This window comes from Medicago truncatula, chromosome 3 (genome assembly GCF_003473485.1).
Source record: "Medicago truncatula cultivar Jemalong A17 chromosome 3, MtrunA17r5.0-ANR, whole genome shotgun sequence".
In the NCBI taxonomy this organism is placed as follows: domain Eukaryota; kingdom Viridiplantae; phylum Streptophyta; class Magnoliopsida; order Fabales; family Fabaceae; genus Medicago; species Medicago truncatula.
This window is the reverse complement of record NC_053044.1, coordinates 8,295,690-8,310,283: the sequence shown is the minus strand read 5'-3', so window position 1 is coordinate 8,310,283 and position 14,594 is coordinate 8,295,690. Positions and strand designations below refer to the sequence as shown.

Sequence of the window (14,594 nt, the reverse complement as noted above, 5' to 3'; positions counted from 1 at the left end):
ATATGTGAGATAAAATTGTAGGAGCTGAGTTCTTTTTTGGGAGGAAACTAACATGAGTTCTTTAGAATTGGACCATTGAAGAAAGAAAAAAATCATTCATCAGTCATTTACTCATTTTTGCTTGTGCCAGTAACTCTTACATGCAGTAAAAGACTTAAGAGGCAATTTTGATAGGGATATACAACACCTCTAGGGTTGACCTAGATAGGGCATCGCTGCCTATTCCTTTCTTTCACGACTACCATCATCACCACAGTGGTGGCTCCTCATCGCTATTCCGCCCCATCTATGTGATCCAACCACGAAGACTGTGAATACGCATCATAGGTTAGGGTTCACACATGGGCATGGCTTTCTCATGTCCACGACCTTGTGTGGAAGACAACCAGATAATAATATTCTCCTAAAACCAGTGAATCGACAATGTTCATTTGTTCAAGTTCTTTCACCATCATTGTGCGTCGTTAGTGATCCTCTTCCTCGACCTGTTGTCAAAGGATATTTTTTACCGATCAAAATTACAGAAGAGGTTTATGTGAAGGGAATTAAAGCATGTAAGACAATCTACATGGGAGACTTGTTTTGAGCACGGGAGATAAACCGTGCACTGCCAAACAAATTACTGCGAAATTGATGACGCAGTGGAAACAACCGACACCATGGAAAATGATTTCCTTTGGTAAATGTATTTTTGAGTTCTCTTTTGCATCTAATGAAGACATGCACCTTGCTTGGGAAATGGGTACAATGAACCTTTTAAACCGGGGTTGCTTTGGTTGTCTCAATGGACGAAGGACTTCAACAAACATACGCAGTGGCAGACTCACGCACAGGTATGGATACGACTTATGGAGTTGCCTCAAGAATATTCGTTAGATCGAAATTTCTAGAGCGTTAGGAATGCCACTCATAGTTGAGATAGATGTTGAACCTCCTGGCTAAAAATGAGGGTAACACTTTGGTTACGCAAGAGAAAAATATTTCGGAGACGCCGCTGGAAGTATCACCAACACATCCAATTTAACCGCGTTGCTAAAAAAAATATTGCTTTTATTTAGGAAGTTTTTGACTCTCGAATTGTCGAAGAAAATGTTGATAATACAAGTTTCACACCTTATGTTTCGAAGAGTCCTTGAAAGAAGTCCAAAACTGGGAATGAAATATAATGCCTAATACAAGGGTGAACGTATCAAACATTACTAATGATGTTTCTCTTTTGGAGCATTAGGGGTGTTGCATTGTCATTACTTCTTCTCCGACTGAGGATGGTTTGGTTTGGGAAAATTCGACGGATGAGGAAATTCCTTTGTTTTTAAGAGACGTAGTTTTTAGGGATAGACTTGAAATCCCTTAGCTCTTTTTTTGTTCTTCTCGTCTTTTTTTTCTTTTGTCTCACAGCCCCGCAACTCTCTGTATTTCTTTCTCTTTTATTATTAAATTTTTCAGTATGCTTGTAAGGGATTTGTGGTTCTAGGGATACCAACCTAGTAGGGATGTCTATTGCCACCTTGATGCAAGTTCATACTCTTGCTTATCTAAAAAATATGCTTTTCATTTGCTAGTTATATCTTGTTTCATTTTAATTTTTCTTTACCTGCTTAATATCTTTTTGACTAGAATAATTAATCATGAATATGCTTTCGTTTAGATTTTCTTACCAAGATTTTTTCTCTTGGCGCTTTCTTCTGCACTATCAACCTACTGGTGGTGGAGAGGATATGTTATCAGCCTAATTATCATTTGAACATTATTTGTTTTGGTTTAAAAATGAGTTTGATTTTATCTTTTTCTGAAATCTCAAGAGTAGGTTACAGATATTTTCGGGGAAGCACTTGATTTGAGAAACTAATCTCATTGTAAAAGCACTTCATCTGCGAATTCATTGATTTTAGTTTATTTCTCGTTGTGCATTGTGATTTAATTTCTTGTCGCGTGAATAAGCATTCTTCCCTCCCGTGTTTGACAGGCTTAACCAATTGTTGTTTGAGTTTTCTGCTTGATGGTGGAGAAGAAAGCACCAAGAGAAGATAGGACTGCCTGAAGACATGTAAGGAAAACATCTCAGAGGTAGAATTGTACTTGTTCTAGTAACTTGGATTTCTCTCCTCGGAAAGTGACGAATGATCCCTTCAGAAAGAATTTAAGTTGTAATGCTTCCTAATATTATTTCTGCCAAAAAGTTGGTAACAAATAGACAGGTACACAGATTCTGAATGTGTCCCTCAAAATTTATTAATTGGTCACTTCTCAACAGTACATGGAACACAGGAGCATGTTCAATCGGTAGTTTAAGAATCGAGGAATTCTCTGTTTTAGGAAGGTGTCTTAACTCCCTATATCGACAAATATCCTTACTAATGTAGAGCACATCACCACTAGAATGCTTGATAGCGTTAAAGGACTAGTGCGACTCAGATTTTAAGATTCTACCTCGTGATCATTATCCACTTGTAAAGTCATCAAGTGGTAGTAATATATAGAAGGCCCGAAGTCTAGTTCTAAGGCTCGAGAAAGAGCCTTCAATGACATCACGAATGAAACGTGAAGTGAAGTCCAAATAACTTGACCTTTGTTATTGAGATCAAATCTGGTAATGTTATACTTTCAGCTTGTTTCAAAACTCCAGACTTAGGGCCTGTTTGAAACACTTTTTAAAAACAGTTTTTTAATTTTTAAAAATTAAAAAATTAAAAACTTGTTTGATTACCTATTTTTAAAATATATTTTTGAAAAGTGTTTTGGGTTTTTTAGTTTTGGAAACTAAAAAAGTGAAAGAGCTAAAATGGGTTTTGCTTTTCTATTTTTAGTTTTAAGTTTTTAAAATAGAGTAAAAAATAAGAAAAGTGAAAACACGGAGAAAAGTGTTAGTTTTCTCCAATGGCATAGTTGTAATTATGTTTGAAGTTCAGGGGCATTTTCATATTTTTTATCAAAAAAATTTGGATCAAAAATCATTCCTCATTTTACAGAAAAACTAACGTGAGAACAGTGAGAAGCGAAATGGCGATTTCCACGGCGATTCTTCTCCGATCTCCGCCGTGATTTTTCTTCGGTCTACATCTCGCTTCTTCTTCTCCACCGCGCTTCTTCTTCTCCACCGTGCTTCTTCTTCTCTGTGGTTTTTTCAGGTTACATCTCACATCTAATTGTTTTTCATTTTTAAATTAATTTCTGTTCTTTGATTCAGAATTTTGCACCTAATATAGCGATTTCTTACTTGATTTTGTGTTTTTAGATCTATGATTTTCAATATTAGGTTAATTTGTAAATTTGAGATTGTGGTAGAATTCGAAATTTGTAATGCTTTTTATATGTTGTTGTGTTTGATAAACTCTGATTCATTTTGATAACTTATTTGTAGCTTATGTGATTGATATTTGCAGCTTATAGATCTGGATTAAGTTCCTGTCTAGATAAAAAAACTTATTTGCAGCTTATAGTATAAGTGCTTATCATAATAAGCACTTATTTATAAGCATAAGCTATTTTTATAGCAAAATAGAAAATAACGTTAAATTATTTTTCTAATTGCTATTTATAAGCTATATTAAAGAACTAAGAAATTATGAATATAAGTTGAAATCAACTCATGAAAATTGTTAACATTATTTAATTATGGCTTCTATCAACTTGTATCTTTCAATGTCATTAATAAGTTACAATATTCACACGGATACCAGATACAAAACTCACCGATGGAAAATAATTTGAAAATCTGAAGTAATTGAACGTAACATGAGTCAATGTTGTGTTAGTGCTAGACAGTGGACATTACTTCAATTTGAACTGTTGATGTTCTTAAGTGTAATTAGATTTCAGCTAGTGTGGCATTTAATTAATTTGTTAATACTGATAGTTAGTTAGTCAAGTGTAACTTATTGTACTTATTAGTGAGTTGATATGAGTTATAAATAGTGCTGCATTTGATTTTCAGTCATTCAGATAGACAATCAATAAAATGAGATCATTCTCAAGTTTTCATAATATTCCTTTTTCTAGTTCTTGTGTGCATTGATATGCTTGTTCCCTAACAGATGGCTACATATTTGTTTGGCTTACTTAACATATGAATTTTGATCCATGTATTGTTGAATCATTTGTTAACATAGACATGTAATAATTTGTTAACTGAACCTTATTGATATGACTCTCTCTTTGCATATCTGTTTTAGACATGAATCTCATCATGAATCACGATTAATTATTTGAAGTGGTGCAGGTAGAAGGATTTGAAGTAGTATGAAAAACACTAGCCACCGTCCACGTTTCACTGCTCCTGCCTCCTCATTTGTTGCGCCTGCAGCCTCTTCATCAGTCGTGCATGCCTCCTCCTCGGTCGTCGCTCCTGCTTCTTCTGGTGCGCCTGCCACTGCTGCTGATGCTACACAGGTAACCTACCTTCATCTCAGCCCCATGTATGCAAAATATTCTCATTCATCTACTGCAGTTGCACTACACCGACTCTATTTTGTTTTAGTGAGGCGTCACAGTTTAGTCATTAATTAAAATGTGCCTTAGTTGGTTGAGTAGAGCAGATAAATGTTTATGAACTAGTCCCTTGAGTCTCGATTTCCAAGCAATTTGATTATGAGACTTTTGTTTGTTTATGAACTAGTTATAAAATGTACGTTAAACTTTGGTTCCATGATTCTAATAAAACTGTGCACACAAGGAATAGAACAGAAATGAACTCTCTATTGCTACCTTGATTTTATTTGTTCTCTCTGCTGCTACTTTTATAGGACATAAGTTGTTATGAGAACTAATATTACTCAATGCTTATTCTAATGAAGAAAGAGTGTTTTCTTAATTTCTGTAATGAACTGAGAGACAAGAACTACTTAAGTGACTCGAGGGATGTGCTTGTTGAAGAGAAAGTTGCTACATTCTTATTCATAATTGGTCATAATGTTCGTCATAGAGTTGCTTCAAACCGTTTTCAACATTCCACAGAAACAATCTCACGCAATTTCAAGGAAGTATTAAGGGCAGTGTGTCGATTAGGAAAAGAACTGATAAAGCAAGAGTCTATGGAGTTGCCTAGTAGAATTAAGAATAATCCAAAATATTATCCTTGGTTCAAGGTATGTGTGTAATTCATATTATTGTTATTGTAGTTGTATCTTCATTTCACATAATTTAATCATTTATGCGTTCATATTATCAAAGATATTTGGTTGTTGTTTAATTATCCGTATAATTTGGATTATGCCTTGTAGAATTGCATAGGTGCAATTGATGGTACACAAATAAGTGCATGGGCTCCTGCTGAGAAACAAATTTCATGTAGAGGTAGAAAGGCAACAATCACTCAGAATGTCATGTGTGCTTGTGATTTCAACATGATATTTACATATGTATATTCGGGGTGGGAAGGAAGTGCACATGATTCTAAAGTTTTACTTGATGCAATTACAAATCCAAATGCAGGATTTCCTTGGCCACCTAAAGGTAAGTATTAATATCTAACATAAAGTTATACAATCATATTGACGAAATTAACAAGTAGAGCTAACATGTATTTTATTTGATGAAGGTTCATTTTATCTTGTTGATTCTGGGTATCCATGTACCGGAGGTTTTCTTCCCCCTTATAGAGGTGAAAGATATCATGCACAAGAATATCGAGGTCAAGGTAGACAACCAAAAAGTCCAGAAGAGTTATTTAACTACAGGCACTCGTCTTTAAGGATGACAATAGAGCGTTGTTTTGGGGTGTTGAAAAACAGATTTCCTATTTTAAAGTTAATGCCTTCCTACAAACCTTCAAGGCAAAGACTCATAGTAACTGCTTGTTGTGCTATTCACAATTACATACGCAAGTGGAATTTGCCTGATGAGTTGTTTAGGATATGGGAGGAAATGGATGATATAGAACTTGAGGCGGTGAACGAGGTTCCTAACCTTGAAGGGAGCTCGAATGTTGAAAACTTAACAAGGTTATCTAATGAAGGTGCAACTGAGATGGCAATGGATAGGAATCATCTTAGAGATAGGATGTGGGTACATCGTCATAATTAATCGAACTAATTACACTTTTTTTTAAATTTTCTTATATGCAACAATGGAGTATGGAGTTTTGTTAGTTATTTTGCGGATGATTGTTTTTGTTTGCTTATTTGATGTTTATGTTATCGACATTAATATGCTATAATATTTTTATATGTTTCACATTTTACAATTTTGTATCGCTTGAACAAATTATGACTTCATATCTAAAAAAATTATTTATTTTATGACTAAATTCTACATTTAACTATAGTACTTAAAATTTAATTTGATTGGTAACTAAGGATAAAATTGTAAGAAAAATACAATTATATAAAAGGTAATATAATTTATATAGGTTAAAAAAAAAATTAAAAATTTGATTACCAAACAAGTTTTCTAATTTTCTATTTTTTAAAACTGTTTTTGAAAATTATATCACCAAATGGATTTTCTAATTTTTTCATTTCTAAAACAGTTTTGAAAAGTCACATTACCAAACAAGTTTTTTCTTTTACTCTTCTTGAAATCCCTTTCCTAAAATTAGTTTTTAAAACATATTTTAAAAACTAAAAACAAAAAGTGTTCCAAACAAGCCCTAAGTCTTTGTTTTGGAAATTTATTTTCTCTGCTGATGATCAGAAATATCTATTGAAGAACTGAACGGCGATTATGCACTTGGTTACATTACGTTCGATTATCTTCAGCCCTTTTCAAAAACTGATTTGTGTAGTTTTCAAACATCTAGCCATGGAAATTGGTCTTGTCTTGCAATGTTCTTCCATACAAGTTCATCTGTTTCCTTTTGGTTATGTTTCTTACATTAAGGTTTCAAGTGATGGAAACACAAGAGGAAGTGGAAGCAGCCATAAGAACATTACAGTTGTTTTGGTTGTCATGATAACATTGCTTGTAATTTCTGTTCTGCTCTTTGTTAGGGTTTAATACTACATGAAAAAGAGTAAGTTACCTTCTCCTAGAGGAAAATTTCTTGGAAATCCCAATGCTAGTATAATCAACAAATTCAAGCCCAAATATAATCTATTTTTAACCATTTAAATTCGATCCGATTAAATTGAATATATATGAAATTTATTGAAATCTTGTGGGACATTTTGATGAATAGTTTTAAACACAATACATTGTGTATATACTAACATAATAGAAAAAATAGAAAGGAAAGAAACAAAGGTAAAAACCCAATATATTTAAAACATATTTCACCAAGAAATTGATCAAGAAACAAAAAGTTAAAACATGTACAAAGAAACAATGTCAAGAAGAAGTATGAGATACGCTCTGACGACACATAGGGCATGTGTTCGATCTATCTAACCATTTCATGATACACTCATCGTGGTAGATATGCGAGCACGGCAACCTAATTGCTTTCGACCCAACCGAAAGCTCCACCAAACAAATAGAACACATCAAAGCTTCACACTTCATTCCTTCTTCAATTTCAACTCTTGGAAGATTGTGATAAACATGTCTGACTCCACTTCTTCTACTTGTATGATTCTCGTTGATGTGGTTGATAACATGGAAAATATAGTGGCCATCAATATAAGGAGTAGTCGTTGTAGATCTTATTAAATTTCTTGTGAACCTTCTTGATGGATTTCTAGTAAGTGTGTGATAAAGAGGAGGGGGATTTAGATCAATAGCATCCAAAATCATAACCGAGTCGTTGTCTTCGATGAACACACTTCTTCTTGTACGACGTTGATGTTGCTCCATTGCTCTCAATTTTCTAAAAGAAATAACAAGGAAATACAGAAAGAAGGAATTATCAAGAAAAGAAGAACTGTTAATGGAAATTAAATTATGGATAATAATAGAAGAAAAAAGAAAGTGTGGAAAATAGAAACCTTTAGGTTTAGGGCACTTGAAAGAAACAGAGAAAGCGTGGCGTAAGAATCAACACAACAACCTTAGAGAATTATTTATCGGAAGCAAAGAAGAAGCAGTAATATATTGAGTAATGATGAAAAAATAAAGTGTGAAAAATAGAACCCTTTTGGTTTAGGGCAGAAACAGAAGAAGGGTGGCGCAAGAACCTTAGAGTTATCGAAGAATAAGCAAGAATGTAAGATAGAGAGTGTGACAGAACAACCTTATTTATAGCTAGGTTTTGAGGTTGCTTCCTAGGTTATTTCTCTAACGGTAAAAACAAAAAAGGATAGAATCGGAAGTTTCATCCTAACGGTAATGCATGTATTATTTATTTTATTTTACTTTAGGTTAAATATTAGGAAATCTTTTGCATTAATTATCACCTTTCACTCTCTCTCTCTCATCACGTGTTTGTTCGCTCTGCTTCTATATATATATATATATATATATATATATATATATATATATATATATATTTATTTATGATATAACTAATTAATTAATTTGATAAATAATTTGCTTTTTGTTTGTCACGCTACTTTTTTATTGTCTAAAGAGGCGAGGAAAATTTCATGTGTACGATGGTCAGATATGTACTGTAAGCCTAAGAGTGCAGGAGGATTGGGTATTAGAGATCTATGATTGATTAATCTTGTCTTTGTAGGGAAGTGGCATTGGAGGTTGATCACAGGAGGGGAGGTTTTGTTGAAAGATATTATTGGAGCGAGATATGCAAAAAATGTCTTCGTAGGATCATCACAAGGAAACGGGCGATGGGTTTATGATGTGTCTCAAACTGGTGAAAAGAGATCTTTTTACTGGGAACATGTCAGCAAGAGTCTACTGATTCTTCTAGAAGGTTAGAGATGATCGATTTACAAATTTTTTACAAGACCCCTGATTGAGTGTTATTCCTTTGAGAATTCGTTTCCCGAGCCTTTTTCAAGTTTCTATACAAAAAGAAGCTAAAGTGATTGATATGACTGTGAGAGAAAGATCTGATTGTGTCTGGGATCTTAAGTGGAGAGATCTTTTTGAGTGGGAATTGAACTTGTGATTTTGGAAGAGGTGCTCCAGACTTTAGAGAGCCCGATCTTCTCTAAATGTGTAGACTTTTGAGTCTGGAGCAATGATTCATCAAACATTTATTCAGTGAGATCGGCTTATAAATTCCTTCATATGAGAGACAATGTGGTGGACGAGAGCTTAGTAAAATTTGTGCAACTTCTTTCAAGGTTGTGAGAGTCTTGGTCTCCTCTCAAGATGAATGTCTTCTCTTAGCAGCTGCTTCATGATAGGAATTCTGACTTGACATAATTATTTTCAAAAAGAATTATAGTTGATCTTGATATTTCTTGTGTTTTCTGAAATGAGATGTAAGTCGGTTTGTCACCTTTTTGGTAGATGTCCTTTTTTAGGCTAAGTGTTGTATCATGTGTTTAGATAGTTGGGGTGGGAATTTGTTTTACAATCAAATTTAACGAGCCTTCTTAGTATTATGTTAGACTTAGGAGTGGGGGGAAAAGGATAGGTTATATATGTTTCTTATTAATCTGGAAAATTGTTATGTGATCCTTGTGAAGATCCTGAAATTCTCACATCATTTGGGAAATGAGACGTTTGAGCTCCAGTCGGTGTATATGATTGCATTCACCGCTTGGAAGTATTTTTTAGAAAAATATTATGGTCATACATGTTCCTTCTATGAGTGGACCATGAACACATTATGTCTTAGCACCGATAGTGTCATGTGACGGATTTTTATATTGGTTGGTTGACTGAGGGGTTATGTTCCGAGTCTTCCTCTTGTTCGACTGAGGTTGGGTGTTACTGATATGAGTCTAGATTGATTTCTGGTGTTTTTTTTACCTATTCACTTTTGTTTTATTGTGGAAGAGATGATTTGATATATTTTTTTACCTCTTCCTTTTGTTTTTTTCTTTTTTTGGTACAAACTCCTTCTGTTTTTTTACCTCTTCGCTTTTTGACTGAGGGTTTATGTTCTGAGTCTTCCTTTTGCTTGATATATGTTTTCACTTCTCATATATATATATATATATATATATATATATATATATTTGTCATTCAAAAATAAGGAAAATGAAAAATTCTTTTTTTCCTTTAGTTTTAATTTTAATAATTATAAATGTTCTGGACCGGTCAGAAGACCAATTGCACGCTAACACGTGGCATAATTTACACCGCCTTAAGGCTCCACGCATGAGGGAACACACCAGCTTAAATGCACCGTGACATACAGCAGCATTGAGGTTTTTTTTTTGTTAGGGTTTGGTTCTAATACGCGCGACCTAGCAGGTACGAACGAGTGAGTTTCGTTTCAACGGTAATATTTTGTGCATTTAATATTTATGCGGCAACAGCAAAAGAGAATCAGAAGAACTGAAAGAAAGGTGTGAAGAAGAGAAACAACGTTATTTTGTCTCAACTCAACAAACCCTTAATACTTGTGTCAAACAACAAGCAAGGATCTAGTGAATGAGTATTCTCAGGAACAAGACTCAAATATATAGCAGCATTGATTTTTTTTTTTTTAGGGTTTGGTTCTAATACGCGCGACCTAGCAGGTAAGAACGAGGGAGTTTCGTTTCAACGGTAATATTTATCTTTGATCAATTATTATATTAGAGGGTAAATCTTGGTAATAATATTTTCTATTTAATTGGTTCAAAAAAAATAATCTTTCCCATTTAATTTATTACTCTCTTTTCATTAAAAAATAACAATTATTACTCTCCCTCCCAATCTTATCACTTTTTTTTTTTTTTTTGTTTAAATGCAGTTTTTGTCTCCTTATTTTATTAAAATCAAAATTTTGGTCCTAATATTTTTAATTGCGCAATTTTTTTTTTCTGAAAAGAAAAGATGCTTATAGAATTTCATTAATAATAATATCAGTAATACAATGAGGGATATGAAAATAAATAGTGGGATTAGCTTATAACACGACTTCTCCAACTAAAGCATGAGCTACCACCTTTGTTTGTTATTTGTTGAACTCCACCTGAGAGTTTGTAAACTATGAATGAAGTGAAAAGTGGTATGACCAAATTCTAAAGCATCAGGTTTGTTGGAGTGAAAAGTGTGGTTGGTTGTTTTAGAATCCATCACAAAGCTGAGATCATTCATCTGCATGTCACTTAACCATTTTATAAAAATAGAATTTACCACCAAAGAGATTACCAGGTTGAGTTGCGACCAGGTCGCTCTCTTTAAGACGATTCACGACACTACCTAAAATTGTAGGTAGACTATCAACCACGCTGCCTCGAGGATAAAACAACTCAGTTCAAATTGTGCGATTACCTTTTACACCATAGATAACCGTTCAAGAATTAACACCCTCAATATAGTATAAAATCACTTTGAAATGGTACGAATACCACTCGAAACCAAAGGAACAAAAGGCGTAAAAGAAAAGAAGAAAGACTCGTCAACACAAGTCAAAAAGAGAGAGAGAAGAAAAATACTCGAAATTTGAGAATATTTTTCGGTTTATTGAATGAGTGAGCCGAGCTTTCCTTTTACATGAGAGTTTGTAACAAAATCCGAGTGACTTAATCAGTAAGAAACTTATTGATTAAGCTAACTTATGAATTAAGCAAACTTAAAAGGCAGATCAGCGGGTGGATATACCCAAAAACAATCGGATATCCTATTGATCGGATTTATAACGAAACTTATATTCGTTTAGAAAGCGCTCTCAGATAAATGATTAAATTAAAAAATTAATTTAACGTTAGCAAAAGTAAGTACCCCAAGGGCACATCCTTGGAGGTGATCCACCACTTATATAAACACTACTAGTGGTTGTGTCCTCTCCTATGTGGGACATTTATTTCAATACACACCAACACTAGTTCTATCCAATGGGACTGGTGATTCCTCTTCTAACTTCAACTAGTATTCTAACATTCATAAAATGCGAAATGGATGCATCAATATTGCACTTCAGACATCTAGGGGTCGACCTTTGCAAATGCACATCACAACATGTGATGACAGGTCATCTTACGTTATTCTTAGCATGTTTTTCAATCATTTTCAGTATGTTTTACATCCAAAATAGAGGAGTATTAGAGCAATTACTTATGATTTTGATACATTTGTAATGTTTTCAATATTTGAGTCTTTAATTATATTCGTCCCAAAACGTAGCAATATTACGGTGTTTTGTTGTAATTCACGAAGAAATCACGCATATCGTCAAAGCGAAACATCTGAAGATTTGGTCGTCAGGGGGCGTTGTGTTGTTCGTCGTCTTATACGGCATTGTTTGTTTTCGCATGTTAATGTGGTGTTTATTTGGTTCCTACTAAAAGATCAGCTTCAGTCATTCACAAATTCAATCGGTGATTTGGTCATCAATGTAACACCCTGTTTTTCCAATATAAAAATTTCTAAACATTTATCAGAGTAAACATCAAATAACGGGATATCACATTCAAACATAATCGCAAAACAGTTAAATAACAATTTTGAAGGTGAGAAAAACACAAGAAGGGGGGGGGGGGGTTGAATTGTGTTTTCTTTTTCTCTAAAAATACTTCTTTTGATAAAACTTCAGAAGCAGTTTGTAAGTGCTTCTGATGAAATGATCAAAATCAGATATGCAGCGGAAAAGATCAAAGCAGAGAAAAGAAAAGCAAGACACAAGCAGTTATCCTGGTTCCTTCCACAAAACGGAAGTAGTCCAGTCCCCCTTGCACTTCCAAGGAGATTTCACTATAATCACAAAGATTACACAGTGCTCAATACTCTCTAAGTATGAGACTTCACAAAAATGCTCAAGCACACACGCAAGAGTCTTCCAATGCTCAAGCACTAAGCAAGAGTCTTCTAATGCTCAAGCACGCAGGCAAGAGGCTTCTGATCAAACAAAAATATAATGAAATAAGTTTGACTTGAACACTTGATATACAATCAGTGGTGTTCACAATACAATACGTTAAAGACTCTAGACTTTTGAATTTCTAAGATGTATCAAATCAGTGCAGAAATTCAGTGTGCTTTGTAGAATCAAATTGACAGAGTTTTGGCGCTTTTTAACTTGTATATCTCTATCTACAATCTTCAAGTCTTCACTCCTTTATATAGAGGTGTGAAAGAGACGTTGAGATGATTTGCACGTCTAAAGAGTCGTTTGGAATCCTTTGATCATTCACCAGTAATCCTTTGCCTGATTTGGGTGTAGTCCTTTTAAGAATTAGCTTCAAATTCATTCCCATCTTGAAGGCACAAATTCTGCAGGCATAGCTGTTGTATTGTCTTGTAGCGTGGACAAAACAGAGTAGTGGAGGTAGTGGTTGTACACTTGTACTTTGTCAACTCTGTTAACGAAGGACAAATACTCAGTGCTATCCAAATGACCGTTGATACCTCCCTTTTAATTCTTCGTTCTTCTTAGATAAGGTTGAAATGAGAAACAGCTACTTTGGATCTTCAGTTTGAATTTATGGATTAAATGCAGCTTCTGGTGATGATATTGCTTCTGATGAAAACCTTGCTTCTGATGACGTCATCACTTCAGATGCAGGAGCACTTCAAGCTTCAGACGCAGTTTTCTTCAGATGCTATGAATTCCTTTGCTTTCCATTGTTCTTCCAAGACCTATTGAAATTACTTGACTAACATTTGGTCCTGTATACTTGAACAATTATTAGTAGTAACCAATTGACAATTTTAATACCTTGTTATCATCAAAACTCATTAAGGTTCATTGTAAAACACATTTTGTTCTAACATTCTCCCCCTTTTTGATGATGACAAACAATAGTATTTAAAATGTTCAATTGTTGTTGATCTAATTAATAAGTTGACTACTGGGACAGAGTTTTGAAAGCTCCCCCTGAGTCTTATAGATCTTTAAGGTGAGGTTTGTAAGCTCCCCCTGAGTTCTATACTCATTAATTAAATTTCAATAAAATACTCATAAAATATCAGAAGAATTAAAAAAAGTTTTAGAAGTGGTTATGAGCAAGGCTCATATCAAAAAGTTAACTTAATCAAGTTATTATAATGGGGCTCAGAGCCTTAAAATACTATACATCTACTCCCCCTTTTGTCATCAACAAAAAGTAAGTAAAGAAAAACAAAAGAAAGAGTATCAGAGCAACAGAAGGATAAACAGATATAACAATTATTTTCAGAGCAGCAACTTAAATAAATAGCATGATAAATATTGAATTGATTCAGAAGCAATGATAAACCAGTTAAAGATACATAGTCAAAGCAATTCAATACTTAAAAAAATCTAAACAATCAAAATTGGTGTGCAACTAAGGTTTGGATAGCTTAGACACTTGTTCCAATAAGAATTTGATCTGCTCAGACTGCTTCTGAAGTTCTTCATCCTTGGCTCTTAGTCTTCTTCTCAGCCCTTCTTGAATTCTATCAGCCCTTGAGATGTAAACAACTTCTGGATAGAACGGAGCGTTGGCTAGCAGAGGCACATAATCAAGCTCCTTTACCCTAGCTGCTTCATGCATATCATCCAATAATTTCTTGAGCATAGCAGAGTGAGATGAGACACATTTTGTGCTCAGTTGATCCAGCAGCTTGTTGAAGTCTTTCTTCAGATCCATCCATTGATCAAGATAGTGAATGGGAGGTACAAGAACTGTTCTGAGAAGAATTAGTGACTGAATCTCATCACTTAACCTTATAAGCTGTTCATCAATAAATTCAGATTC

At 34.1% G+C, this 14,594-nt stretch overlaps 1 protein-coding gene across 1 annotated transcript; it reads left to right on the top strand.

The window, feature by feature from the left end:
- Positions 1–2,951: 2,951 nt before the first annotated feature.
- On the top strand, positions 2,952–6,098 carry LOC112420055 (protein ALP1-like). Its single transcript, XM_024778662.2, has 5 exons — positions 2,952–3,128; positions 4,220–4,389; positions 4,794–5,084; positions 5,220–5,451; positions 5,537–6,098. Exons 2-5 carry the CDS (start codon positions 4,240–4,242, stop codon positions 6,019–6,021), a joined length of 1,158 nt encoding a protein of 385 aa, XP_024634430.2. The 5' UTR covers positions 2,952–3,128; positions 4,220–4,239; the 3' UTR covers positions 6,022–6,098.
- Positions 6,099–14,594: the final 8,496 nt, after the last annotated feature.